The sequence below is a fragment of the Equus quagga genome, chromosome 3 (genome assembly GCF_021613505.1).
Source record: "Equus quagga isolate Etosha38 chromosome 3, UCLA_HA_Equagga_1.0, whole genome shotgun sequence".
NCBI lineage: Eukaryota > Metazoa > Chordata > Mammalia > Perissodactyla > Equidae > Equus > Equus quagga.
In genome coordinates, this window is record NC_060269.1 from 80,261,138 (window position 1) to 80,287,201 (window position 26,064).

At 39.6% G+C, this 26,064-nt stretch overlaps 1 protein-coding gene across 5 annotated transcripts in view; it reads right to left on the reverse strand.

Moving 5' to 3' along the window:
• Positions 1-26,064, reverse strand: part of PDLIM5 (PDZ and LIM domain 5) — a 197,222-nt gene that overhangs the window by 113,236 nt on the left and 57,922 nt on the right. For all 5 annotated transcript variants that reach the window (XM_046657497.1, XM_046657502.1, XM_046657501.1 and 2 more), the window contains exon 3: positions 24,009-24,160. In XM_046657497.1, coding sequence (XP_046513453.1) covers positions 24,009-24,160 — 152 coding nt within the window. The remainder of the gene's footprint in view (positions 1-24,008; positions 24,161-26,064) is intronic.

Here is a 26,064-nt window from a genome sequence, read left to right on the forward strand (position 1 = left end):
AAGACCAACTTATCTGTGAACCATTCTAGGCTTAGAGGGAAGCGGGTGTGCCCTGAAGAAGATTAGACGAATTCCTAACATGTTTTTAAAGCAGAATAATGTGAGTGACTCACAGGGAGTAAACAGGCACTTTATATCTGATGTCTCTTGGTTCACCCTTCTATTTCCTCTCTTATCTTCCCTCAGAAGAATGTCATGAAAACAGCCTAATTCCTTATCTCCTCGTGAACTGAAAATTAGGTGTATATGAACTGTTTCCACTGAATCTACTAAAACGTAGGCATTATCCTCAGATTCCCCGTTTCAGCCCTCTAAAGGGGTAAGGCAGAGAGAAAGCATCATTCCATCTTACTCCCAACTTCCTGCAGTAGATAAATTGACGTTCAATGTAAGGTTCTCCCTTCCAGTTGCAAAGACTTCTTTATTAAAATGTCATAACAAATGGATTTCAAAAGAAAAGCCTCAGGGTTTGGAATAAAAGTTAGATGGCAACTCAATAGAGCAGTAAGCATGGGCTCTCCTGGATTAAGTAACCTGGGTTCAAATCCTGAATCCAGCCATCAATGAGTAATCTTGTGCAAGTTCCTCAGACTTCCATTTCTCCATCTTAAAAAAATAAAAGTACTCTTATACATAAAGAAAAAAGAAGTGAAAGAACAAAGGGTGCAGCAGACAGGAAACAGACCAGGGCAAAACTAGAATCTGATCAAGATCAGATGTCTCAAAAAACTGCACCCTAAGTGACTGGAAATCAGACACAGCAGCTGTGTAAGGTGAGAGACGGAAGAAGGACGGGAGCTGGCCTTTCTGCAGTAACAGGGAGAGTGAACGAGTGAAAGAGTACTTAATGGTGCCGTTCTTCCCAGGAGCGAGAGAGGGTGTCCGGCACTCATCTCTATCTGTATCCCCACAGCAGCCCTCGATGACCGGCACAGAAAACCTCTGCTGTGTTTGGAGAAGTGCAGTCACCCACCAAAAGGACAAGCGAGCTGCAAAGCAGGCCGCCAACCAAGCTGAGAAAAGCCGGGAAGGGACTTTAAATTTCACTCCTGGACAACAGACGGTGATAAAATAAATCAGTCGGAGCTCCTATCTCATGCAATCTGCAGAGTTATATGTAGTTACATAAAACTGACTAGTTCAGTACACATAACACTTTAAGAAGGTAAAGTGTGGTGGGCAGAATAACGGCCTCCCAAAGATGTCCCTGTCCTCATCTCCAGAACCTGTAAACAATGTTAAATTACATGGCAGTGAGGAAGTAAAGTACTCCTAAAGTGGAATTAAAGCTGCTAAGCAGATGCCCTTAAAATAGGGAGGCTATCCTGGATGATCCAGTGGGCCCAACGTAACGACTGTGGAAGAGGAAGCCCGAGGAGTGAGTGTGGGAGTGTGACGGGAGAGACTCCCTCATCTCCACCTCTCTGAAGATGGAAAGAACGGGGCCAAGCGCACAGGCCGGCTCCAGAAGCTGGCAAAGGCAAGAGAAGGGGTGTCCCCTGGATTCCCCAGAAGGGAAGACAGCCCTGCCCACACCTTAATGGGATCTCAGCGAGACCCATTCCAGACTCCTGACCTCCAGCACTGTAAAATGATACATTTGTGGGGGTGCATCTGTCACTAATTTTGTGGTAATTTGTTACAGCAGCCATAGGAAACCAACACACAAAGAAACAACTTCCGAAAGTCTTTTGTGAAAATGTTACAATAAACATTTTAAAGAATTGAGGTATTTAATGTCAACTTATCTAGAAAATTCAATTATTCAGAATTAGCCATGCTCTGAGGTTTTGGGTAAAACTGAAGTTTTACCACAACTTTAGATAAATGCTCTTTTTCCTTAAGCTTCAAATCACTAACAGTTAACTGTAAACTTAGATGTTACGATGCTAATTGAGATAACCACAACATAACCCAGATGTAGTTTCTAATATCTTAAATCCATTAAATATTTAGATTTGAAAAAGGAAGGGCCTATTGCCAAAGGAATACTGGAGTTGAACATATTAAGTGAAAACTACAAGTAAGATATATACTAAACATTAATGTTTAAAAATTTTACATCCCTGATGTTTTCATACCTCGTACCATAGATTAAATTTAGCTTTACATTTTTTTTAAATTTTTTTTTTTTTGAGGAAGATTAGCCCTGAGCTAACTGCTGCCAATCCTCCTCTTTTTGCTGAGGAAGACTGGCCCTGAGCTAACATCGGTGCCCATTTTCCTCTACTTTATATGTGGGACGCCTACCACAGCATGGCTTGCCAAGTGGTGCCATGTCCACACCTGGGATCCGAACCAGCGAACCCCAGGCCACCAAAGCAGAACATGTGCACTTAACTGCTGCGCCACCAGGCCGGCCCTAGCTTTACACTTTAAAAGTTACTTCAAATTATAGATGGGATGTTATAAAAATCAAAAATGCCACATACGTTTCAAAACATCTTCTCTTGGTGGAAAATTTCACTTATCTTTAATATCAGATAAATAATTAAACACATTGATGTACTTCCCTAACGAGTAAGAGTTATCAGCAAACAGAAATGTGTCTGGAACCTCTTCAGAGTAAATTCCAGAGGTTTCCAAATATAGCTTTTTGTTTGATATCAATAAAAAAAGTAAATATAAGGAGGAAAAATACTACTTACATATACTTCTCTAGGTACAGTGCATCTTTTTCTACATTGTTACCTCCACTTTGAAACTATTCTGCTTTGAAGAGAAATGTAGGTATGTGCACACGAACGCGTGTGGGGGTGAAGAGTATGTTTAAATGGGTTGTGAGGGGAGAAACCATTTTCTACTGCAGGAGGAAATTAATAGCAGGGGCAGGATTAGCACTACAATACCATTTGATTCAGAATATTTTTAAAAATTCATCACTACACTCAGTTCTGGGACAACATGCTCTTCCTGAAGCAAGCATCATAAATGTTAATTGTCGAAACAAATTTTACACCTGTCATTTGTATTAGCTACACAAAAGTGGAAAACAAATATTTACAAATACAACTCAAATGGGCTTACAACTTCACAGGCTTTTACATTATATAACCAACAGTTCCATTTAGGGCAGATTACATTAAGACTACAGTCTGAGTTTTTATAAGATGCCAAGAAATAAGACAATTTCAAAAAAAAACAGTTTTCTAAAACATACATTTTTGAAAAATTCTCAGTTGTCAGTTATTTAATAGGATATAAGAAGACAACATTGAAAAAAATTCTTTTCATCACAAAATAGATGAAAACTATATCCAACCACCATGACCTTATCACACAGGCTTAGGCAACTGTGAAGGACAAACAAGAAGCAGCAAGAACGCCGGGCCTGGGGCAGTTTGTTTATCCAGCACCCAGTGTTCTCAACAAGCATCTGCTGAAGAGGACAATGAGATGAAGGATGCTCATGTTTCTTGTCCAGGAAATATTATTCAGAATTGGAACACAGCGCTCTCAGAAACAGTGACCTCCAACCTTGACAAGAATGTCTCCGTAGGAAGGGGCTATCACTCACAAAATGCTGGAAGCACAACAATCTGATAACGTGATATCAGCAACGTTCTTTCTCGTAATTTTTCCCTTTTTGGCCTGTGTGTCAGGCACTAGGTAGGTGGAACGATCCTTTAAAAAAAACCAAAAACATACCAAACAACAAACCAAAGTGTGCCGAGGGAGACACCACAAACAGCCAACAGCAAATATTATTTGGGCTTTTAAAAAGATATCATATATGTACATGGATAATAAAAGATGCTGACATATTAACATTTTTTTTAATTTAAAGGAGCAAGTTCCACCATTTACGACATATAGAATTGTTTAAAAAGTATAACTTTTTTTTTTTTTGAGGAAGATTAGCCCTGAGCTAACATCTGCCACCGATCCTCCTCTTTTTGCTGAGGAAGATTAGCCCTGAGCTAACATCTGTGCCCATCTTCCTCTACTTCATACGTGGGATGCCTGCCACAGCACGGCGTGCCAAGCAGTGTGTAGGTCCGCACCCAGGACCTGAACGTGAACTCTGGGCCACTGAGGCAGAGCCCATGAACTTAACCACTGCACCAACCGAGACGGCCCCCGAAGTATAACTTTTATTACTAGCTAAAGAGGCCTAGGGGCCAGCCCGGTGGCACAGCGGTTAAGTGCGCACGTTCCACTTCAGCGGCCCGGGGTTCACCGGTTTGGATCCCGGCTACAGACATGGCACTGCTTGGCAAGCCATGCTGTGGTAGGCGTCCCACATATAAAGTAGAGGAAGATGGGCATGGAGGTTAGCTCAGGGCCAGTCTTCCTCAGCAAAAAGAGGAGGACTGGCAGCAGTTAGCTCAGGGCTAATGTTCCTCACCAAAAAAAAAAAAAAAAAGAGGTCTAAATAAGCCTGAAGAGATTCATAAACGTTGAAATTATATTTTAAAAAATATTTATACACTTAATTTAGGCAAACTTCTTACTAAATTCTCAGGTTTAACTTTTCCAACTAATCTAACTACTCTACAAAATAAGGACTCCTAATTTATAGATAAATAAACAGAAGTTCTAAGAATTGAAGTAACTCGCCCCTAGCCCTAGAGCTAGCAATGTCAGGATTAGAACTCTGATGTTTCTGACTGGTCTCGCTAACCCAGAAAAACAAGTCTACGCTGCTGTCAAAGCAGCGAGCTGTCTTTCTTTTGCTGGAGTTAATCTTGGCAAGATAACTCTAATCTTTGCACCAAGAGAATTCACCAATGGATCCTATGCAAATACTTCCCAAAACAGATACTATGCAACAAATAGAAAAATCTTACCAAGTGTGAAATCATTCCTAATTAAATAAAGGACTCGATCTCATAGAAGTAATGCCTCAAAACAGATCGTCTACAAATAGAGCAGAATACAGTACCATGGCATCCCAGCGTGCTGCTGGAGAGACGTACAGATTCACCACTCACTCAATGTCTCCCTGGAGAATGCAGATAATAAGAGTATGTACCTGTAGTGGGTTGAATAGTGGTCCCCAAAAAGCTATGTCCATGTCCTAATACCCAGACCCGTGAATGTTCCCTATTTGGAAAGGGAGTCTTTGCAGATGTAATTAAGTTAAAGATCTTGAGATGAGATCATCCTGGATTACCTGAATAGACTCTGAATCCAATGACAAATCTCCTTGTAAGATACAGAAGAGGAGGGACGCAGACACACCAAGAGAAGGAGACAGAGTGACAGGAGTGATGGAGCCACAGGAATGCTGTATTAAGACACCCAGTTTGTGGCAACTGGTTACATCACCCACAGGAAACTAACACGGTACTAAAAAAGAGTGTTGAAAAGATTTCATGATACAGTGTATTCAAAGCACCTCGATCTGTAAGTATATAATCAATATCAGCGATTACTATGACTGAGTCCATATATCCCAGGGGCAGCCATTCTACATGCAAATGTCCGTTTTTGCATTTTTCCAAGGTGGAAAATGTCACATATGTCTTTCCTCACCGTGAAATGAATTGCCAAAGTGTACTTGGTATCCCAGTAAATATATTTTAAAAATCAGCAACTATAACCATTAAGCTTTGTTTCCAGGAAAGACAAATAATTTTCTCTTTTAACGATTTTCCTATTTATTTCTTCAACTCAGGCTAAAGCTAAATTTACCAGTAGCCTTGGAAAGAATACCATTCACTCCTAACATATTAAATACATGAAATAAAAGGGATTTGAGATCACTGGAAACAGCTGAATTTGTAAAAACAGAGTGAATGGTTTAAAAAAGAAAAGGGAAAAGATTCATTGCCAATAAGTGAAATATTGATTCAGTGTATAGGTATTGAAGCACAAAGATTTCTTCTAACCCAAAGAGACATACCAGCCACTTAAGCAGGCCATGAAGTGTACTGACCAGACGGTCCCCAAACCTTCTCTCACCCAGAAGGCAAGATGCATCGCTGAAACCTCCTTTGCTGCTGGCTACGGCCTACCAAGACTGTAGGCAAAGGAGAGGTTAAGAGTAAACCCTTTACGTGTGCAAGGCCCCTGTAAGGCCCAAATGCAGGGCTTCTGATTTGTATTGGAGCAAAGGGGGGACTCTTGTTTTAAATTCCATCTCCCTGACTCCATTCACTTATCAAAACAGTAGATAAAAAAGAAACAGGCAGGGGCTGGCCCCGCGGCCGAGTGGTTAAGTTCGCAAACTCTGCTGCAGGTGGCCCAGTGTTTCGTTGGTTCGAATCCTGGGTGCGGACATGGCACTGCTCATCAAACCACGCTGAGGCGGCATCCCACATGCCACAACTGGAAGGACCCACAACTAAGAACATACAACTATGTACCGGGGGGGCTTTGGGGAGAAAAAGGACAAAATAAAATCTTGAAAAAAAAAAGAAAAAAAAAGAAACAGGCAGTAAGAGACAACAGCAGGCCTCTCCCCTGCCCAGGGCACCTGCCACACCTGAGGACAGAAGGTAAAGAGGGAGAACGTGGAGACTACGATCTGTTATGGCACAGCTCACTCTGCTCGTTGACAACTGTGGCCCGAAGAATATCACGTCAGGAGGAATCGGGCACAGACTCTGACGCCCAGGGGAGGAGGTAACCTGAAGGCCAGAAGCGGAATCTTCCATCAGCCCCCTCTCCAGGTGGGCAGAGGTGATGTGTACGAAGTACTGTTCTCACAATGGGCGGAGGCAATAGAAAGGAGAATGAGTTACCTCACTCCTCAGCTGGTAATGGATGAAAAAAGGGGCTGAGTATATAAACAAGATCTAAAAAGGAAGACATTAAAGTTATGGGTCCCCAGAGAGGGATGTGGCATGGGGCTGCCCCATAAAACTGTTATTGCCAATCTGTGGCTACAATTTAGTATAGTTTTATTTAGCGTCACAAACATGTGCTCAGTAGCCTCACTCATTTCTGTACTCTTGCGTGCTTTCACTTCCTAATTTGTGGTAAAGGCACTTTTAGGAAATTTTCACCCTCAGATGCAATACTCAATTCAACAAATATTTTAGCACACACCAGGGGCGAGTCTACAGGAAAGGTCAGGATGCAAGGCTGAAAGCAAGATGCGCACAGCCTTTGTCCTTAGGAGCTGACAGCCCAGTAGCAGATGTGAACGAGGTTTTACATCAATGAGTTTTTTTCTCTTAAGGCAAAAGTGTTGGGAAATTTGGAAGGAGTGTGCGTGTTAGCGGACATAAAGTATTTCACACTCCCAAAAATAGAATACACAATGGCCCTATGAAGGGCACAGTCAAATGACCCTGGCTCTTCCAGGAGTCTGTTCATGCTGACGGCCTTTCTCACACTGACTTGAATGACAGGTTCTGTGTTTATCCCACTTTTTGTCTTTTTTCTGTCACTGGACAAGGATTAATGTAGGTTCACAACAACTAAAAACCTGACAAATATTTGTTAAAAGAATGAGTTAATAAGCATTATTAATGGGAGAAGAGAAGAGAGAACAAAAGCAACAGAACAGGAGATAAGCAATAGAAAGGAGGCAGTAAGACACGGATCAGCACAGCTGCTCAACAGAAAGTTACTCAGCCAGCTCTGGAACTTCACCCTCACAGCCAGAACTCACTCTGCCCAGACCCTCTCCTAGCCCAGGCCGTCAGCAGGCCCCACCTACACTTGTGAAATAGTCTCCTAACCTGTCTCCTCCTTTCTCGGCCCTCCACATATCACACACCGCCAGAAGACCTGGGCTTGTAACCCTGGAGGCTGACCTCAGGCAGGGTTTCCCTCCATTTCCTTATCTTTAATAGGAAAATAACATCACCTGTGCCTCACAGAGTTCTTGAAAGGATGAGATGAGTTATATGTAAAGCATTTAAAAGAACGCCTGACATATAGTACCTGCTCAATGTGTTAACTATTATTATTAAACCTGTTGTTATTGTATTGCGAAACAACTCTTCGATAGTTTCCCATTAACTAAGAATCAAAATTCAAAATTTTACTCAAGGCAGCTGAGATCTTTTCTAAGAATCTGAACCCTCTTAACCCTCTAACCATCTCCCAGTCTTCATGTGCTCTCAAAAACTACCTTTCAGCCATAATGAACCACTGACTAGTAGTGTTAGTGACAACATACTGACAACTTCTGACTCAGAACAGAGTGTGGCTTTCTTAGGCTGTCCTCTCTCCTAGAATCCCTTCTTTCCTCCTCCTGTTTGTGACCCCCTGGCAAGCCCCTATTCCATATTCAAGCTTCAACCCGCGCGTCATCTCACGGACAGCTTTGCCTCCTCAGACTCCTTCCTCTCTGCTCTGAAGCTACTTGAATATACAAACATTCTGACAATCGTCGACCTGTATTATAAAAATATCTGTTTCTTCTCATTAGAGGCTTCTGAACTAAGAGAAGCATTTATTTCTCTACCTATTCCATGATCCTAGCATAGTCACAAGCACACCACTGTAGTTAAAGACACTGTAGTTAAAGAGACGGACAAAGGGAGTGAGGAAAAGAGAGTGCTTTCTCTCTCACACATCATGGCCCCAATCTTCCCCTACATTTCTCCATTCCCCATAAAAGACCTCTTAGGCCAGAAAAATGCAGTCAGCAGCCTAAAGCACATATACAGTTTTCTACTCTACAAAGGAATTCAGGGGGATGAGTTGTACATTATGCATACATATATTACGTGTATATACACACGCATAAGTATAAGTCACAGAAAACTCAGATCATCCTGTTACTCATTCACATACTGCTAAGGTTTTTACAGTTCTTTCAAGCTTCTTAATTTATGCTTGATCCCAACCTCCAGCTCAGCTCATCTCATTTGATTCCCGGGAAAACTGAGTACTTTTTGTGCTAACTTATAACTTGCCCTGTATTTTAATCACGGAATCACTCTGAACTGGAATCACTCTGAACTAAGATCTCTCTTCTGTAGGATTCCAGCAAACTTTCTCACTGCCCTTAGTCTAAAAAATTCTTCCTTTTCAGAACTGCAAACTTCAGGTGACTGAACAATGCTACTCTGCTCCTTCCTGCCATCACCACCATCCCATCTGTTTGTGTGTGTGTTGTGGGGGGGGGCTGTACTTTAGCATTTTTAAGGTCTCTATGTCCACTGAAACTAACAGAAACATTTTTCCTATTTCTGTATTTCAGTTACATACGGTTTATTCAAGCTCCAGACATGTGTAATCTGGGGAGGACATTTTGACACCTTAGAGGCAAGTGGACGAATTTTAAGGCTCTAAAGAAAGAAAGAAATGCAGCAAAATGAGCAACTTAAAGTAGGAGAAAAGAGAAAACATGTTGTTTTCCTTAATAGTTATGGTATTTGCTATAAACCAGTTTACGGCTAAATCTAGCATATTTCCATTCTCAGCAGGAGACACTGACAAGACACCTAAAGACACACTGTCATCAGACCACAAAGAGACGGCGAGAGCAGAGCAGGGGGAACCGGCCGGGCGAGAAGGTGAAGCTCAGAGGCTAACACCTGTGTGTTCCTCCTTTCCTCCCTGCGGCACAACTCCGATCCCGTGTCACCACTGTCACACAGCTGTCACTTTGGTACTGTTTACTTTACACAGATCAAAAAGAAGTTTTGATGAATAGCTAGAGACAAACGCGGCCAGTGGACTAGAGGCTCCACTGGTTGATGAGTGGAGCTGCTTCGCAGTCTGAAACGCTGTGGAGCTATGAGGTCTGTCCTCTACACTTGAACTTGGCTATGCATTGCAATTCAACTGAAAAACTGTTTCACAGATGAAGATATTATTAAAGCTGCTTAGTTTATCCAGAGAAGGCATACATTGGAGTTGTTAAAGGAATGAATGAGGTAATATTCTGTGAACTTCTAAAAAAGCAAATTTTTCAAAGAGCATTGACTCCTTGCTAATATTTTCCATGGAATTGGAAATTACTGGAATCTCAAACAAATGTCTCCATAACTGCCTCTTTCTCTGCCTCCTATGGAACAAATTTAATGGCAAAAATTCTTACTGTGGTGTATTTGGAAGAGCAAAATGAACTTTCAGACAACAGGCATTACGATGACTGTACAATAAAAATACTCTTTAAAATTCCTTATTTACAGAGACAGTGTGATGTTGTAGAATCATTATTTTGGAGGGAAACAGAAATGAGCTTGAATTTGGATGTATGTACTTACAAGCTGTGTGACTGTGAAGTACTTACTGAGCCTCTCTGTAGAGTGGAGTGAGAATATCTGTGACAATAATTGCTATGAAGATTAAATGACTAACGTATATGAAGTTCCCAGCTCAGGAATGTGTTAGAGTAAGAATTTAAAACCACCAGTTCTGGAGGATGGCCCTGTGGCCTAGTGGTTAAATTCAGTGCACTCTGGTTTGTTGGCTTGGGTTCAGTTCCTGAGCACAGACCTACACCACTTGTCAGCGACCCACATACAAAATAGAGGAAGATTGGCACAGATGTTAGCTCAGGGCATATCTTCCTCAAGCAAAAAGAGGAAGATAAGCAACAGACCTTAGCTCAGGGCAAATCTTCCTCAGCAAAAAAACAAAAACAAAACAAGGGGCTGGCCCCACAGCATAGTGGTTAAGTTTGGCGTGCTCTGCTTCAGCAGCCCAGGTTCACAAGTTTGGATCCCTGGCATGGACCTACACCACTCGTCAGCCTGCTGTGGTGGGTGACCCACAAATAAAATAGAGGAAGACTGGCACAGATGTTAGCTCAGGCTAAATCTTCCTCAAGCAAAAAAAGGGGAGGATTGGCAAGAGATTTTAGCTCAGGGCTAAGCTTCCTCAACAACAACAAAAACTCCCAGTTTCTTTTTCTTTAATATGCTTTACTTAACTAAATTCTGTCCGTGTACTAAGCAACAAGACTGAAATCGCTTCCCTAGCACCTTTAACACTTTTTCCATCAAATATCTCAGAAGAAAAACTATTATCTAAAGTTCTTTGAAACACGAATATTGTTCTAACCAATATAAGCTTCTTTAAAGGAAGAATAAAAAATGAACTCTTTTTGGCATAATACCAAAATAATTTCAACTGTAAATATTATACAGCAATAGAAATTACATGCAAAATCCAAAACATCACAGCAAAATTTCAATAAAGGAACAATTCACTTTGATCCCTTGGAGATAATTCTTTACCTCCCAGAGCAAACAGGCTTCCCGTTAGAAAATGAAATCTACACAAGCATTATAGAACCTATGAAATCTGGAAAAGAGATATTTTCCTGTATTTCAGTGTGTCAAAGAGATTAAATTCCTACTTTGAAACAGGCATTTAACTGGCTTGTCTTTCAAATACAAAGATACTTTTCTTGGTTTTAAGAATAATTTGGTAACCAAACATAGTCTCAGGATAACAAAAACACTCTGGACTAATAAATAATCCGTTATTTCAAAGCACAGATTATACAACATAATTCCAGTAAAACAAAAGAACCTGGAAAGTCCCTCAGATTCACTGTTAACAGGATGAATTACACAGGAAGACAATGCTATAAACTCCAGCCAAAACAGAGTAAAGAAAGGCAGACTCAATTGTAAGAGGCGCCGCCACTGAATCTAAGATTATCATCTATGGATTTTTATTGTAAGGCAGACATGAACTCTTGGTGTATTATCCAAGAAATTAAAATTCTCACACACACACACAAAAGTAGATAAATGAAAGACTATTTTTATACGCATTTAAATTTCAGAGAAAGACTGTTAATAGGGATCATGGCTGGTAAAAGAAATTATCAGAACTAGTAACATTTAGACACCTGTTCACAAAGCTGGTTTACTGTGAAAATGCAGGCTTTAAAATATATTAAAGAAAAAGTAAGCTACAAAGTTTGACAGTATAGATACTGGGCCGCATATATCTTTTGCACAGCCACGCACTCTCATTTAATCTTCAACTCATGTAAAGCCTAAACTATTCCAGTCTTTGAGACCCTAACAGCAACAACAGCCACTGGAAACAGTTGGGAATGACTTGAATTTCAATCCTTTCAAAAGCTTGATTCTATAGGCAAAAACATTCATTTGGAGGGGCCAGCCCAGTAGTGCAGCGGTTACATTTGCATGTTCCGCTTTGGCAGCCCAGGGTTCGCTGGTTCAGATCCCGGGTGCAGACATGGCACTGCTTGTCAAGCCATGCTGTGGTAGGTGTCCCATATGTAAAGCAGAGAAAGATGAGCACAGATGTTAGCTCAGGGCCAGTCCTCCTCAGCAAAAAGAGGAGGGCTGGCGGCAGATGTTAGCTCAGGGTTAATCTTCCTCAAAAAAAAAAAAAGTGTATTTGGAACTCCAAGGAGACTGCTGCCATTAAATACAGAAGAATGACCAGTTTGTCATTCTATCTCACTAATAACTTCTTGTGAATTATTCTAAATTTATCAGGCAAAAGTAGCAAAAATTACTGTATTTTTTCTTTTTTTGCCAGCAAAGATTCACCCTGAGCTAACATCTATTGCCAATCTTCCTTTTTTTATTTTTCCTCCCCAAAGCCCCAGTACATAGTTGTGTATTCTAGTTGTAAGTCCTTCTAGTTCTTCTGTAGGAGCTGCCACCACAGCATGGCTACTGACACATGAGTGGTGTGCTTCCAGGCCTGGGAACCGAACCCAGGCAGCCAAAGCAGTAAGAGCACCAAACTTTAACTACCAGGCCATCAGGGCTGGCTCAAAAATCACTACACTTTTAAAAGTAGCATTCTCTACAACTCAATGCAATAATTTTTTTTTTTTTTTTTTTTTGAGGAAGGTTAGCCCTGAGCCAACATTTGCCAATCCTTTTCTTTTTGCTGAGGAAGACTGGCCCTGAGCTAACATCTGTGCCCATCTTCCTCTATTTTATGTGGGACACCTGCCACAGCATGGCTTGACAAGCAGTGCATAGGGCTGCACCTGGGATCCGAACCAGTGAACCTCAGGCCACGGAAGCAGAATGTGGGAACTTAACCACTGCACCACCGGGCCAGTCCAATAAATACTTTTTGAGTATCTTCTATGTCCAAGCGATGGTGGTAGACACTGGAGTATGTAATAAATAGAACATTATTTCTGCTCTCAAGAGCTGGGTGTGACCTTCTTGCCACTCAGTGTGCTTACTCAGATACTCCTTTCTATACAAGGAAATACTGTATGCTTCTCATTTTAAAACTATGAAATTAAGCTTTTTTTCTTTGTTAAAATGATGATGAAGGTAATTTGGTAGAATCCAATCCTGTGGAATCATGGTCCCTTTAATCTGCAGATAAGCAGATGTGATCAGGAAAATCTTCTCATGTTACTCCTTCAACAGCCCTGCTGCTATGTCTTTCTGTCTCCTTTTCCCTCCCCACCCTCATGCTGTCTCTCAGTCTCGCCTGTGGATAGACGTCTCCGCTTCCCTGTCTCCACCTTCAGACGGCTTAAAACGTTGTTAGCCAGTGGTTCCCAGCCTCTGAACGACACCTGAAGCAGATGGAGGTAACTGGCACACAGTTTCAAGTTTTCATAAGTGATACATGAATTCATCTGTGTACTAATCACTGTTTAAAGTCTGCTTAAATCTTGTATACACTGGATTTTTACATAAACGTAGATTCTTGTATATAAACGTAAAAAGTCTTCCTCTTCATTTAAAACTGTAATACAGTATTTATAAAATCTGCAGTTACTAAAACTACAATTAATGTGGTGGGGGAAGAGCTGCTCATGAAATATTTGATGTTAGAAAAAGGCTCTTATTTAAAGTTAGAAACCAGTGCCCCACACTGTGAGCTCCTCGAAGGCAGGTGTGAGGACTTCCCTTCTAGCCGCAGTGATAAGCACAGCAAGTGTTCACTTAGTACAGTCATGTGCCCATAATGGCCTCCCAGTCAATGACAGACCGCATATACGATGGTATATAGTACCATATAGCCTAGGTGTGTAGTAGGCTATACCATCTAGGTTTGTGTAAGTACACTCGGTGATGTTTGCACAATGACACATTTCTCAGAATGTATCCCAACTGTTAAGCGATGTACTATGTATACGCTGAACAAATGGATCGTAAAGGTTTCCATTTAAGATACTATGACTAGGAGCTGTGCCTCTCCCCACCACCACCACACCCTAAGGCCACACTGATTTATTCTGTTCCATTCACAGTGTGTTTTGAGATGTATACAAATGCTACTGAACAGATGCTTACAGATGAATGTGGGGGGTTCAGGCAAGGAATGAGTCTTTCTCATCTGGGTAATGGGTGCATGGTGGGCTGTTCACCAAGATAAGTGCAGGAGATGCAAACTGCTGAGCCAAGGGGTAGAGCTCACTCTGACCAGGTTGAGTCTGAGGGATCTGTGGGACCTCCAGTGAGAAGCAGTTTTGGGATCACGACAGGAGCTGCAGCCAGACTCCAGTGAGCAGAAGAGCAGGGGAGGGTGAAAGGAGAGCAGAGCCGGGTCCAGCAGGCTAAGAACCGGAGCCATCTTTGGCTCTTCCCTCTTTCCTCATATCCACAGCATTCCTGTGGCTCTTAGAATACTGCTCACAAGTTCCCCTCTCTCCCGTTTCTCCTGTTTTCCATTTCAAGCCCTCAGGTAGCCAAGTTACTGCAATACTCGCCTGACCAGTCTCCTTGCCTCTGGTGTCTTTTCACCTTCTTTCAAACACTCTCACTAAATATTGCCCTGAAAATGGCACTTTTCTGATGAAAACTTTTAATACCTCAGTGTCTAAGACCTTGCAAAGCAGTATTCTCATCTAATTTTCCTTTTATTCTTATCTCTATTTCCAATTGATCAACATGCTCATCCCAACATATACCTGGGGACAGGCGACCTCCACATGACTTCAGAGGGTATGCCTCCTTCTGAGATCTCCTCCTCTTCCCTCAAAGCCTGGTCCAAGTTTCAGCACCTCCAGGAAACCTTCCATTTGAAGGGGGTTTTGCCCTCTGAACTCCTGTAACACTTTCTGTCTCTTCTTATCCCAATGAAAAGATGATAAATTCCTTAAAGGCAGAAATCATAACTGCCTCTTTTTATATCTACCCCTTATGGTCATAAGGTAAATCTGGAGGGAAAGTCCAATTTTTTAAAATTTGGAACATTATGGGATTTTTTTCCCACTAAACTTAAGTAATTCATACTAGTGTTGATGAAGGGTTTTAAGAGAAAATTACTTCTAAATGTATCATAAAAACACAGTCCAAAAGTTAGTAATTTAGCTTGATTTTAACATGCTACTCAGGAAATTAAAGGGAATACACATAAATTTGGGTGGGAGAGTGAGAGAAAAACTCATTTTTTTGTCTTTCTGACTTAAGCCACAGTAAGAGAGAAACTATATCTGCATTGTTCCTCTAAGGAAAACAAGAGGAATTAGCAGAGTAAACAAGACTAGGTGTGTACCGGTTTCTGTTTGCTGCCATAAATTAGTGGTTAAGACAATAATTTTGAACCAAAGCAGCAGTTAGCTGGCAGTAAAGCACAATGTTTGTAGCCACCACACTCTTTTAAAAAGCTTTAATTTCAATTGTATGATCCAAAATCATTCACTTGACTAAACAATCCTTTCTTCTAACACGTGCATCGTCATCTCCTGGCTTACTCAGATAACTACCTACCAGACTGCCCTCTCATTTTCTCCCTATTTCCCTCCAATCACAGCCATTTTGTTGCTAAGAAACAAAATAAATATGATCTCCTAGAAGTGACTTTACAATGGATACAAAACTATTACTCACCTACAAGGGGAGAAGTAAGAAGAAAGGAGAGGAAACTTATCTTTATGTCCTAGGTTCTAGACATGTGCTATTTCATTTAATCTCTCTAACAGCCCTGGAAGGCAGTTGTTACCATGCCCATTTACAAATGGCTAACAGAAACTCAGTTATATAACTTGCCCAAGGTCACACACTAGGAAGTGGTGGAACCAAGGTTTCTATCAAGTTTGCCAGTGATTTCAAAGCCAGTGTTATTATCATTCCCCTTCTTTTAAAATTCTGCACATACAAAAAATTCTACATATTAAAAATTTCAATAAAGCTTTAAAGCTTTTTTTTTGGAGGAAGATCAGTCCTGAGCTAACATCCACCACCAATCCTCCTCTTTTTGCTGAGGAAGACTGGCCCTAAGCTAACATCCATGCCCATCTTCCTCTACTTTATATGTGGGATGCCTGCCATGGCATGGCTTGCCAAGCACCGTGTAGGTCCACACCCAGGATCCAAACTGGTGAACCCCGGGCCACTGAAGTGGAACATGCAAACTTAACTGCTGTGCCACCAGGATGGCCCCTAAACAGGTTTTTAAATGTATTATTTCCTAGAATTGTTTTCCCAAAGGATTATAGATTGAAATAACTTTTCCTTTGGAGGAACAAATAAGATTTTTATGTTAAAAAATAACTGCACACTTTTAAGATGTAAAGTTCAAAGAGATGAATTTCAAAATGCAAAATATACCCTGACCAACCCATATTTACCAAATCTGCTACTGTCGTATTGCTACAGACTACCAAAAAAGATGAACTAACTTGAGCCTTCAAGTTCACTTTCAACAATCTTTATCCCCAGTGAACTGAAGGAAAAGAGCTATGAGATAAGTATTTCTCTTCTATGTCTGCTGATTGATCTGGTTATTGACAGTGTCATATTGAGCAAATATTCCTAAAAACATATTTTTAAAAATTCCCGAGTCTTTAGTTATTCCCGGAACACAAAGATAGAGGCCTGCTGAAGAACTAAATCTTCAAACTCTAGTAGAGAAATAAATTAGCAAATACAGTCAACAGGCTTGCAAACTTGGAAAGGAAAAAGAAAAGATGATATTCTGATTTAGGACAGGCAACAATTTACACAAGTCAGTATCCAAATGAACTCTCCTATGTAGAGGCCCACTAAACTAGTTAGCCCCCTTTTTTCTTTTTTTTTTTTTAATTTTATTTTTTTCCTTTTTCTCCCCAAAGCCCTCCAGTACGTAGTTGTATATTCTTTGTTGTGGGTCCTTCTAGTTGTGGCACGTGGGACGCTGCCTCAGCGTGGTTTGATGAGCAGTGCCATGTCCGTGCTCAGGATGTGAACTAACGAAACACTGGGCCGCCTGCAGTGGAGTTCACGAGCTTAACCACTCGGCCACGGGGCCAGCCTAGCCCCCTTTTTTTTTACTTTCATTCTAATATATAGGGTTTATGAATCACATAGAAAATAATTTAGGTACAATATTTATTATAGAATACTGAGAGGTAGAGTGAAAATGAAAAGTACATTTGGACAGAGATGCTGTTGCTTACAAGTTAATCAGAGTCAGTTACTCCTATTGTGTTACTGTCCTGATGTATCAAATTTTATGAGGAGACTATAGTCATGAAGTCCTTGCTACAGCAAAGAAAGTGGGGAGGGCACAGGCTTTGAACTGACCTAGGTTTGTCAGGCAAGTCAGATAAACTCTAGAAGCCATAATGTACTCATCTGAGAAATGGGTATGTTAACTCCTTTCTCAATGGAGATATATAAAAGAAGATTGCAGAAAGAGATGTCAACGCATGCTTGTCCTCCTTCCCTTTCCTAAGTGGCACTTCTTATTTTAATGATGCAGGAAATGCAATCAGACTCAGTCCTGAAAATAGTCATCCTTCAATCTAAGAATTAAAAAATAAAACTAAAACCAACACAAACCAACAAGCAAACAAAAAACAGGGACGCCTAAATTGCAAAACAGACATTAGAAAAGCATGTGAAATACCAAGGGGAAAAGAGTCACCTGAAATGGGATAATATGCAACTCCAATTAAAAGAAAAGATAATCGAACTAAATGTCTTTTAATTCACATGAATTGAAATATCCCTGATAGGAAACTGGAAACTTTGATTAAAAAAAGATACTTCCTATTCCTATCCTATTAGTGAAAAGAAGACTAGAGTTGAACCCATAAAGCTAACAGTAAACGGATGTTAAGCAATCTGCTAAAATGAAACAAAAGATAGCTAATAGCTTCAGTCTGATACAAAAGCGGCTTTTTCTTTTTTCCTGTAACTTAAATTATTCCAATCCGTCATTCACTAGTAGTAGTTACTGGATCTCTGACAATTTTTTGTTGTTTGAAGGATGAGGAAGAGGAGGGAGTCAAAAAGAGAGTACATCAATATTTTTCAAAACTCAATCGTTCTAGATCTTTCACTTCCAATCATAACAAGTTATACACTAAATGAAGTCTAAGGAACAAAACAAACAAAACAAAACACAGATGTGCCACTACCTGAATGGTAAAAAACAAGCAAGATTAGAAAAGCTATATAGATATTCTCTGTGATTCCAAGAGGATTAATTCAAAAATATAAAATAAGGACAAACATATAAAGTATCTCTTAACGATTAAATGCTGTTTGAATATCCATCTGACCTACCTTTCACCTTAAAGTCAGCAGAGCAGTACAAGTCACTTAGCCAAGCTGGCACAGTTTAAGATAACTCCAAAGAAGAAAGTCCAATTTCCTGATTCTCTCAGCCAAAATAAGCAAGCTTAAGTTAGTTTGATCTAACAACAAGCTCAAGGGAACTTAGCCATTTCAAGCTGAAAAACCAGAACAAGAACCAGAATTTAAGGGAACTTAGAAATCACCCATGACCTCATTTTACAGTCAAGAAAATTAGGACCCAGAAGTTTAGTGACTTGCCCCAATTCATACAGTAAGTTAGTAACAAGTTTATCTATGTTGTGGAGAGAATTGAATTACTGAAAGAAAATGAAATAGTTAAAAATCTTATTCACGGAATCCAACTCTAATACAATTAATAAAGTTAATAGACATCAAAGCTGTAGAAAGTAATTTTCCTTTTATTAGCTGAATAATGTAATTTAAAAAATGATCCACTTTGACTTGGATCAAAAGCATAGGCAAAATGCATTTGATATTTAAAAATAAGCACACTGCTATTTGCCTAATTTCCCCAAGAGGAAAAATAATTTTAAATAGAAATTTTCATTGTCCACTTGCAGTACTCTTAGAATCAGTTCCAGCTGCAGAAAAAACAATTTTCCAATCTGTTCCAAGGATAAAAGACAAATCAAAATGAAATCTTCCACAACTCTATATTCATTAGGATACCCAGAATAGAGCGAGTCAAGTCTTCTTTTTTAGGATATCACAGAGAGACAATACACCTGCTTTACTATATACCTCCAACTTAGACTAGTTAGAAAAAACAGTTGCAAAATAACCTTAACCATGTGAGTACCTTTATCCCACTTTTTCTTATCTAAATCCTATTCTAGGATATTGCAGTTGGACCTAAAGGAGAGATCAATTAAATATAAATATATATATATATTTTTTTTTTTAACAGATACATAACAATAATACCTAATGCAAAAAAAGTTCACAAAGCAAAACTGCTGGTAATTTTCATCTCAAAAACAAATGTGGGTTTTCTCTTTCACATTCGTGCCTGGGGATTCCTGTGTGGAGGGAGCAGAACCGAGCAGCCACGGTAGTCACCCAGGGTGTCTACAGCCTAGAGGAAAGGGCAGCGCCGCCCTGTCCACACTGGACAGAGCCTGGGTCTGCTCCTTCCTCCAGCCCCTCTTCCCAATAACGGAGTCCCTTCTCTCCCAAACCCTCCTGTACATCTGGCCAAGCAGTTCTAACCCTCCAAGCCTTTCTCACAATTTCTTATAGGTCCAGGACAACTCAATTTCATTTCTTACAGTGATCCACAAGGCCCTAAAAATCTACCTCTGACCTCACTTCTGCCCTTACTCATCTGCTCCAGACACACTGGCCTCCCTGACAGACCACCGCACCAGCTCTTCCATTTGCCTGGGACACTCAAGACCCAAATCCAATAACCTGCTCACTAAGGCTTTCCCGATCACTCCATTTTATTCATTTTTTATTTTTTATTTTTTGCTGAGAAGACTTGCCCTGAGCTAACATCTGTGCCAATCTTCCTCTATTTCTATCTAGGTCGCCACCACAGCACGGCTGGCAACAAGTGGTGTAGGTCTGTGCCCGGGAACCAAACCCAGGTCACCAAAGCAGAGCGCGCCAAACTTAGCCATTAGGCAACAGGGCCAGCCCCTGACCACTCCATTTTAAATTGCAATTTTCCACCGCTGCACTCCCTATCTCCCTTATATGCTTTATTTTTCCCCATAACACTTACGACCATGTGATATCCTACAGGTTTTTCCTTACTTGTTCATTGTCCGTCTCCGCTTACTACAAGGCCAGCACTATGAGGGCAGGGGTTTCTGTCTGTCTGTTCACTCCTATGTCCCCAGCACCTACGACAGTGCCTGGCACACAGTGAGAGCTTAAAAATTATTTGTGGAATAAATAAATGATTCCAAGTTTGGGAAATAATGCTAGTATCCATTAAATGTTTATTAGATACTAAAAACACAAAACTACACAAGATGTCAAATACAAATAGCGCAAAAAACATAGTCTGCTTTCAAGGAGTCTAGCTAGAAAAAGAGAACTAATATACATGGAGTAATTAGTTAATTACATAGACAGTATTAGGTATGATTATTAACTAATTAGGTTTATTTGTATGTGACTCACAGAATCTGCATTGTTATTCACGGTTATACCCAGAGTATAATTAAATGCTGAATTGCATGGTATAAACCTGTCATGGAGTTCAGAGGTGAAAAGAAATAAATGAGCTGCAACAGTAAGAAAAGACTGTGGGCAGGATGAGGTTTGATATGAGGTTTGTCGATGTGGAGTCATGTACTGGGAGGTGGGTAGGCATTCCAGATGAAGCAAATTTCATGAGAGGACATAAAGGCATGTGGGACGGTAAGAAACATGCCTTAAATGGATACATGGCGTTCAGTGATGAGTGTGATGATCTGGAGAAGACAATCTGAGTAGGCCTAAGTCACAGAGAGCCTCATCCTCCAAGCAGGGGACTCAAATCTAGACGGAATGACACAGCACATGCAGGTGGTGCCCTGCCTGGGTCCTCTAGAACCCTTCTGCTCGTTTGGTACACCCATCCCCGAGGTGCTCTCTGCATTGCTGTTAATGGTTCACAACAGCAACCTTCTGTGGAAGCAACAGAAGCTACCTCCTAGCCTTCCCCTGCATAAACATAAACACACACACACACACACACACACACACACACACACACACACATTCTTTCAGGACAGCTGGTGGACAATGACTAATAAATGCAGGGAAGCCAGGACAAAAGCCCAGATCCTTTGCCTCAAGGCAAGATAGACTCTGTGGTACAATTTTGTTCCCAAGTTCCCTCCTGGATCAAGCTGAGGCTAGACATCCCTGAAACCACATCTTTGCTCATCTCAGTTTCTTCTTCCCAATCCTGCTTCACTCACTCCCTTGTAAGAAACATCTGAAAGAACTCCCTGCATATATCACTTGCCCATGAATCCCATCTCAGGTTCTGCTTCTAGGCAAACCCGACTAAGGCAAGTCTGTAGTCTGTAAAGGAAAGTACTACATATTCATGAAGAAAAGTCCATGTTATGAAGAAAAGAACACAGAGAAAGTACTGTTGTAACTCATTCAGTTTGGAAGGAAAATGCAGAGCAGTTTGGTTGGACACCGTGGTTCGAATTCAGAAATAAGTGAAAGAAAAATATTTGCTTTGATATGAGAAAGAAACAGAACTTAGGAAGAGAATGGCCTTAGTATAGAAAAGAAATGAAGATAACTCTTCGAAGTTTTATTTTTTCTTAAAAGGCAAAAAAAAGTATTTTTTTCAGTAGCATTGTCAACTGTATACCATGAATTCTCTTCAACACAAATCTCTTTTCAGGCTGACATTTTTTAACACAAGAAGTGTTCAAAAACTTGAGCAGAATTACAATGAATAATAACAGGACTCTAAAATTCTCTCACATGTTGGGTCCCTGAATATCTGTATTCAGAAATATGAAGACAAGATTAAGTAGCATCCCCAAATGTTTATAACAAGTTGGTTTATTAGATTTTCTAAGCAGCTTTAAAGAATCTTTATTAGAGTCAGTAGCAGATTACTTAAATAGGAAATGCATCCAAATAAGGTAACATTTGGTTTTCATCTATTCTTAGGGGACCCAGAAGTGTTTTCAATAGAAATTAAGATACTGGGTCCTGGGTCATAAAATAGGGCGCACAATGTAAAAACAAGTAGGCTGGTGTGAAAGAAACAATATATGGTCCAGGAAAAGAGCTTAGACCCTCCAGAAACTTTCAGCTTCAGAATTTGAGAAATTGCCCATAATCATCTGTATTTGTTTTGTTTTGTCAATATCTGAGACAAGTTAAGCTTCTTGACTTGGTTCCCTTTCAAAATTCATACTTAGTAAAAATGCCTATAAATAAAAATGACTACTTTCACTTAATTTTTAGTTATGTGTCTCAATATATAGAACAGAAAGGATACTATCGAAACAAAACTTTTTAGTATGGTTACTTTTTTCATTGATTACTCATATATGCATTAAAATGTATAGCTAATAGCTATCAAAATTTAAACACACATAACCTTCAATACAACAGCCCTACTGAAAGTAATTTCTCCTACAAAAAAAAAATACCCAAAAAAAGGAAACTGGTAAGAAAGTCATGACACATCAAAGTAAGTCTAAGTTCATAAAATTTTTTTTGTTTTTTTCCTGAGGAAGATTAGCCCTGAGCTAACATCCATGCCAATCCTCCTCTATTTTTTTGTATGTGGGATGGCTCCACAGCATGGCTGATGAGCAGAACAGATCCACACCCAGGATCCAGACCAGTGAACCTGGGCCACTGAAGCAGACTATGTGGAACTTTAACCACTTGGCAACAGGGCCAGGCCACATAAAAACTTTTTTAAGACCACTTGTCCTGCAGACAAGTACATATAATTTACCATGTATATATCCTTTAAACAGTCCCAGGAAATACTCCAAAAAAAAAAAGGTTCAATAGCCAAATATATTTGGAAAGTACCATGTGTTATTCCCCTATTAAAGATTTACAACACACATGATAACTTACGCAAGACCATGAGATATTTTGCAAGAAAAAATGGTGTTTTCCAAATTTTATAGAACAGAGAACACTTTTGTAATCAGCAAAAAACAAACTTCCTTACAACCCTCCATAACCACCCAGGGAATGAACCTTCCTTACAACCTGAAGTTCAGAGCTATCATTCAGGCACCCTCCATCCATTCCCTCCTTCTCCTCCCTTCCCCTCAGACCAAGATACTGAAGAGGTTCTCACTTCATAATTCATAATAATCACAGGGACCATATTAAAATATACTTCTTCATCCTTACTTCCAGATGTTCTGACTCCTATCAGTATTTTTAACAAGGGATCCAGGTGATTTCAATGCAGGTCAAATGTTGGGATGCTCAAAATCCCTGATGCAGTATAAGCAATGAGATGATTAGCTATTTTATAACTGAGGCCAGAGTAACTTTAAAAAAACAGTAAGTTCACAAAATCTGGACTTCAAATAAGTATATTACAAAATTATTTTTCTATCTAGGAAAAAATGGGCAAAAGGCATACTAAGGAAAGCGAAATCAGGGCCAGCACCAATGGTCTAGTGGTCAAGTTCTGTGCACTCCACTTTGGTGGCCCAGGTTTGGTTCCCAGGCACGGACCTACACCACTCGTCTGTCAGTGGCCATGCTGTGGCAGTAGCTCACATACAAAAAAAGGAAGACTGGCAGCAGATGTTAGCTCAGGGTGAATCTTCCTCAGGGAAAAAAAAGGAAAAGAAAAGCCAAACCATACTTTAAAAGAATACCATCTAATATACTGCCCAGAATATTAAGGTCAAGAGTTTTACCCTATAATAAGAATCCTTAGTCTGTGCTCCACTGAGAAATTTCAGGAATTCTTAAATTCTCTAAAACTCTACACACAATTTTTATGAGTATGTGAATGCATAATCCAAAAGCTTTCACCAATTCTCGTTCTGCTTCATTACCCAATTTAAGAGCCATTCTATTTTTTATTTATCTACCTGAAATAATGGCAGCAGAAACTGCTTCTTAGTTAACACCATGAGTCAGACACACAAAAACACATTCCTCAGTGTTGTTTTCTCTCTCAAAGCCAAACAGAAAGCAATTTACCTTTGCAGAGTCATATTCAAAGAGCCTGTACAGCCCTTAATCTTGTTCTGGGCTTCGAGATGAGTCATTCCTTGAGCACTTATTCCATCAATGCTGAGAACCACATCGCCTATTCTTACGTTCGCCTGGGATGCTTTGCCGCCATCCTTTAGCTGTAATAAAGAGATTTCTTTAGAAGTGTCACTCTTTAAAAAGTAAACAATAATAAACATAAATGAAAATTACACTTTTCCTTATTTTGAAGGAAAAGTATATAAATATACCATTAGACAAAGTAATAAAAATTATCTTGCTTATAAAGTTAAAATTCAAATGACTTTCATGTTTATTTTCTTAAATTCTTATTTGCTCTCTAAAAATCTAAAATAATTTTCTGAAAAAGGTTCCCTGATAATTCCTCCATTTCTTTACTGTGTAACAGTAGTGTGTGACTGTCATGAATGAAGAAGTCAAGGAAACGTTTCAGCAGAAAAGGAATGTAATGTGAATAGGGTATTTAACACTCCTTTAGAAATAATTTTTAAAACTCTTTAAACAGCTTTACTTTTGTTTGAACACAAAGAGTAATACAGATGGAGGACCCACTGAACACTTCTTCCTGTTGAGTCCGATTGACATCCAGCGTTTGGGGGACTGAGTGATTCTGGATCACAGGCCCAAGTACCTTTTACACTGGATGTGCCTCCTGCTCCAGGCACTGAGCGGAAGGGGAAGGGAACTGAGACTGTCAGACTTTGTGTGTACCACAGGCTTTAATCCCCAGTCTTCCTTGCCTTCTCTATAAAATTTTCTATGTGTTTACATTATTTAGCTAGATCTCCCTCAAACTTCACATGTATCTTTTCATTGCTCCAAAATAAGCAAATATAAAATTGCAGTAAAATGAAAGATGATGCAATTTTAATAGATACCTAAAAAAATGGAAAAGTACAAATAAAAAGAAACCATTCTAATTCAAATGACAAGCTCAGAATTCACCAAGTACAAGCAGATCACACTGAATATTGGGTTGATGGAAGACAGGTGAGATGAGGCCCAAAAATAGAAACAAAGAAAATAACCAATATTCTTCTAATACTTAAAACTAAAGATTGTATACAGAGTTTCTATTAGAGATGACGGAAAAATTCTGGAAATGGATAGTGGTGATGATTGCACAACACTGTAAATGTACTTAAAGCAACTTAGTGTACACTTAAAGATGGTTAGAATGGTTAACTTTTATGATATGGATATTTTACTACAACTTTTAAAAAACTAAATATCTTGGAGAACATTTTATTAAAATCACTTTTTAATAAAAAAAAAATATCCCTCGGCAAACTGAAAAGTACTGAGTGCTGGAATTCATAATCTGGAAGTAAAGCAATAAATACAATAGATATTGTAAGTTCAGTTAGGTTTTGATTACTATCGGTTGTCAAATTCTTAGTACACAAGAACAAGTATTTGGATCTAAAATCAATAAAACAGTATTGACAGCTAGATCCGTGGAGGCAGGGCCCACGTCTGTTTCCTGCCTACCACACCCTAATGCTGGAAGTGTGCCTGACACACTACAGACCTTCACAAAACACAAGCTGAATGAGTGGATGCTGTGTATTTATTATTCAATACGGGCAAATCTATGGTTTGTTTTAAACTGCGAAATTACGAAAAACTAAAATTAACATAAATTGAAACAGTTCATTTTAACATGTAGCTATCAAGTGATTGACATAGTTCTTGAAATTAGTACTAAGAAAAAGTATCTATTTGAGCAAGGAAATGTAAAGTCTAACAGACACAAAGTATAAAAAAAGATTTCACACCTTTCAAGTGAAATATTCTCTATCACATATACAGTATATAGTGACTTTGTTTTCATCTTTGTACTAATAGAAACAAAATAACAGAACAATTCCTCTCAGCTCCCCAGATACTTAAAGGTAAGAAAAATTAATGAAATGTTGACACTAAAGAAATTTCCAGAGTAACAAAACAGATCAAAATTTAACTCATATCAAATTTATCAACATAGCTATTATATATGCATATATATATATGTACACATACA